The following is a 2,658-nucleotide window of genomic DNA, read 5'->3' as shown; positions in this document are numbered from 1 at the left end:
CAAATTTCGTTCAATGGAAAGTGAAACCATAGAATGGGAACATTTTTTGTCCCATCTGAAGATTGTAAAAATATCCTCCTTCATCCTCCTTTCATCTGATGCCATCGAGCTCATAAAAAGATTTTTTACTTTGTTCCAAATAAGATTCCATCCTCACCGCACGATATGCGAAGGAGGACAAGCAGCAAAGAGGGAAAGGAAAGAGCCACGCAGAACAAGCGCAAAGCGGAGAGGAAGAACCACTTGTGCATAAGGAGACCGACCTTCTTGCGATTTCCTTAGAATTGCCACAGTCGGGAGCCCAAATCCACACAGGTTCAATAAAATTCAAATTGCACCACACCACCCGCACCTGGGACACTGGGACAGGGATTCTTCTCTGTTTAATGATGGTTTCGAAAGTCAAGGTTGAATTTTCAGTTTTCGAATGGTTTTGTATATTTTTCTTTTCAAACTCCCTAAACATAACCTTGTGCTTAAATGGCTACGAATTGGTTGCAAACTTAACATCTAAAAGAGAATCATAGGAATACAATAAAAAACTAGTAGTCACTGGTTTGCCGTTGTCGCCTTAAGCTCTAGATAGATGCGATGATTTCGCAGGAATTATAACAATTTCAACAAAACATCGGGAGGATCATCAATCATGCCCGAAAAGTCCGACGCTAATTACACACTATTCGCTAAACGCTAGGAGGAGAAACCGTTTTGACTAGATTGGCGGTTTGTTAGTTATCTGTTACTACTACGGCAATTACTGGCAGTATTTGAGAGAGTTTCGGGTAGTACAGTCTGTTTGTTCTCAGGGGGAGTGCCCGGCGGCGGCAGCAGTGCGCGACTCGAAGGATTCCCTCGTTGAAGTGACAACTTTTCAGGTTGACTCAACTGGACGCAGATGCACAGGGATTCGCTCGTAAGCGCGTTGACTCAGCTCGGCCGCGGAGCTCTCGGGAGTACGTAACTTCGGCAAGAAGACGCATTCTTTTTGGTTTGTCTGTAATGAGGGAAAACGAAACGAAAATGGCATTAGATATCTGTGAAAATTTGAATGATGTTGGGGTTTGGAAACTCATCCGGGAATTGATACTAACCTCAGAGTAATTAATCGATTAGGAGATCACTGCTGTTGCTGCCACCAGGTGATGGCGTCGAGGAGCTCCTCGTCCTCTGGATTTTGAGGACTCAGCTCCTCCTCGTACTCGCGGTAGATTTCCGACTTGTACACTTGGTGGGTTCCCATGGCGTGAATGTAGTTGTTGTTTCCACTGGGACTGAGGCTGGTCATTCCTGGGATCAATGTCTGGAGGTGCTGCTGTTGTGGATGCTCCGAAGTATACGAAGGAGCAGGCGAGGTAGACGGGTCGACGTAGATATCGTAAGGTTCGTGTTTGAAGATTGGTCCTCCGGATTGCGAGTAGGAGTTCTCCGAAATGTGCGACGGAGCTGGCGAAGAAGCAGTCGAAGACTCCGACATGGTTCCATAGTATGAGCTCGAGGAAGACATCTGGCTCAAACTCTTTTGAGTGTTCTCGCTGTTCTCGTCCAGCATCTTCTGTAGACTACGAATGTACTCTACGGCCATACGGAGAGTATCCACTTTGCTAAGCTTCTTGCTAGCTCCACGACCTCCGTTAGACAAGGCCGTCACCACTGTCGGTGGAATATGTTGGCGCAGGTTTGCGAATCCATTGTTCACTTGCTTCACACGGTTGCGCTCTCGGGCATTTCTTCGCTGGACGGAAGCTGCTTGCTGAGGAGTCGGCGCGTACGGCAATCCACAGTAAGCATATTTCTTCGCTGCACTAGCTCCTGTTTTGCACTTTAATCCAACTCCTTGTGGCAGACTGGTTACCATCATAGGAGCAGGCGCAATCGGTCGCTTCCCATGATGATTGATCGGTTTATGCTGCTGCACCAAAATGCAGTTATTCGGCAGAATATTATGTATGTTCTGACCCAGGGCCATGCTTCTCATCACCGCAGCCATCTGATAATTCACTTAACACTGTTGTGCACGTAAAGTCCTTTGATCACTGGTCTCTTCCCACACTTTTCAAACACTTGCACCGGTAAGCAACTTGCTTCTGTCGCACACTGCTTTTCCAGATGTTTCCGTAACGAAAGCTGCTCCCGAAATGGTACCTTTTCGTCCTAAGCCCTTGCATTTTGTAAGCACGCACTCCCGAAGGTACCTGCTCCGAAGGGACCTCCACCAACACTCTCTCGCCTGCTCCTTCAGTTCTCTCATTCGCGCAGGTCCTTCCGCACATGTGTAGCAGGATCACCGCCCGTCGTCATCCACCCTCAACCATCCACATCCCATCACATCAACCAACCATTCGATCAAAGCATAATCATAAACTCTCTCCGATGGTCGCTCTCTCGCTCTCACCTCGCTTAACATTCGGCTCAGCCGAACTAAGCGTCAGACTTGAGCCCGAACGGCGCAGGGACGCGTGCCGCCAGAGCAGTCGCATGGCTCAAGCTCAGCTGTCCCCCTCGCCTCACCAATCTTTCTCCACACAGGCGCGCGCGCACCAACACACCCGTCCTCGCCATCGACTGCTTTTATGTTGCGTTGATCGCCCCGAGAATCGCAGGCGAGCGAGCGAAACAGAAACAGCAGCAGCGGGTGGATGACACGAAGCGAGCGGGGAT

At 49.0% G+C, this 2,658-nt stretch overlaps 1 protein-coding gene across 1 annotated transcript; it reads right to left on the bottom strand.

Annotated features, from left to right (window-relative positions):
- Window positions 1-423: 423 nt before the first annotated feature.
- On the bottom strand, window positions 424-2,236 carry LOC5570453 (achaete-scute complex protein T3). The gene is made up of 2 exons (XM_001659100.2): window positions 1,092-2,236; window positions 424-994 (listed from the first exon to the last, which is right to left on the bottom strand). Exon 1 carries the CDS (start codon window positions 1,985-1,987, stop codon window positions 1,118-1,120), a length of 870 nt encoding a protein of 289 aa, XP_001659150.2. The 5' UTR covers window positions 1,988-2,236; the 3' UTR covers window positions 424-994; window positions 1,092-1,117.
- Between the last annotated feature and the right edge of the window lie 422 nt (window positions 2,237-2,658).

Source organism: Aedes aegypti, chromosome 1 (genome assembly GCF_002204515.2).
Source record: "Aedes aegypti strain LVP_AGWG chromosome 1, AaegL5.0 Primary Assembly, whole genome shotgun sequence".
Classification (NCBI taxonomy): domain Eukaryota; kingdom Metazoa; phylum Arthropoda; class Insecta; order Diptera; family Culicidae; genus Aedes; species Aedes aegypti.
Note: the sequence above shows the minus strand (reverse complement) of the source record. Positions and strands in the feature narration are given on the sequence as shown.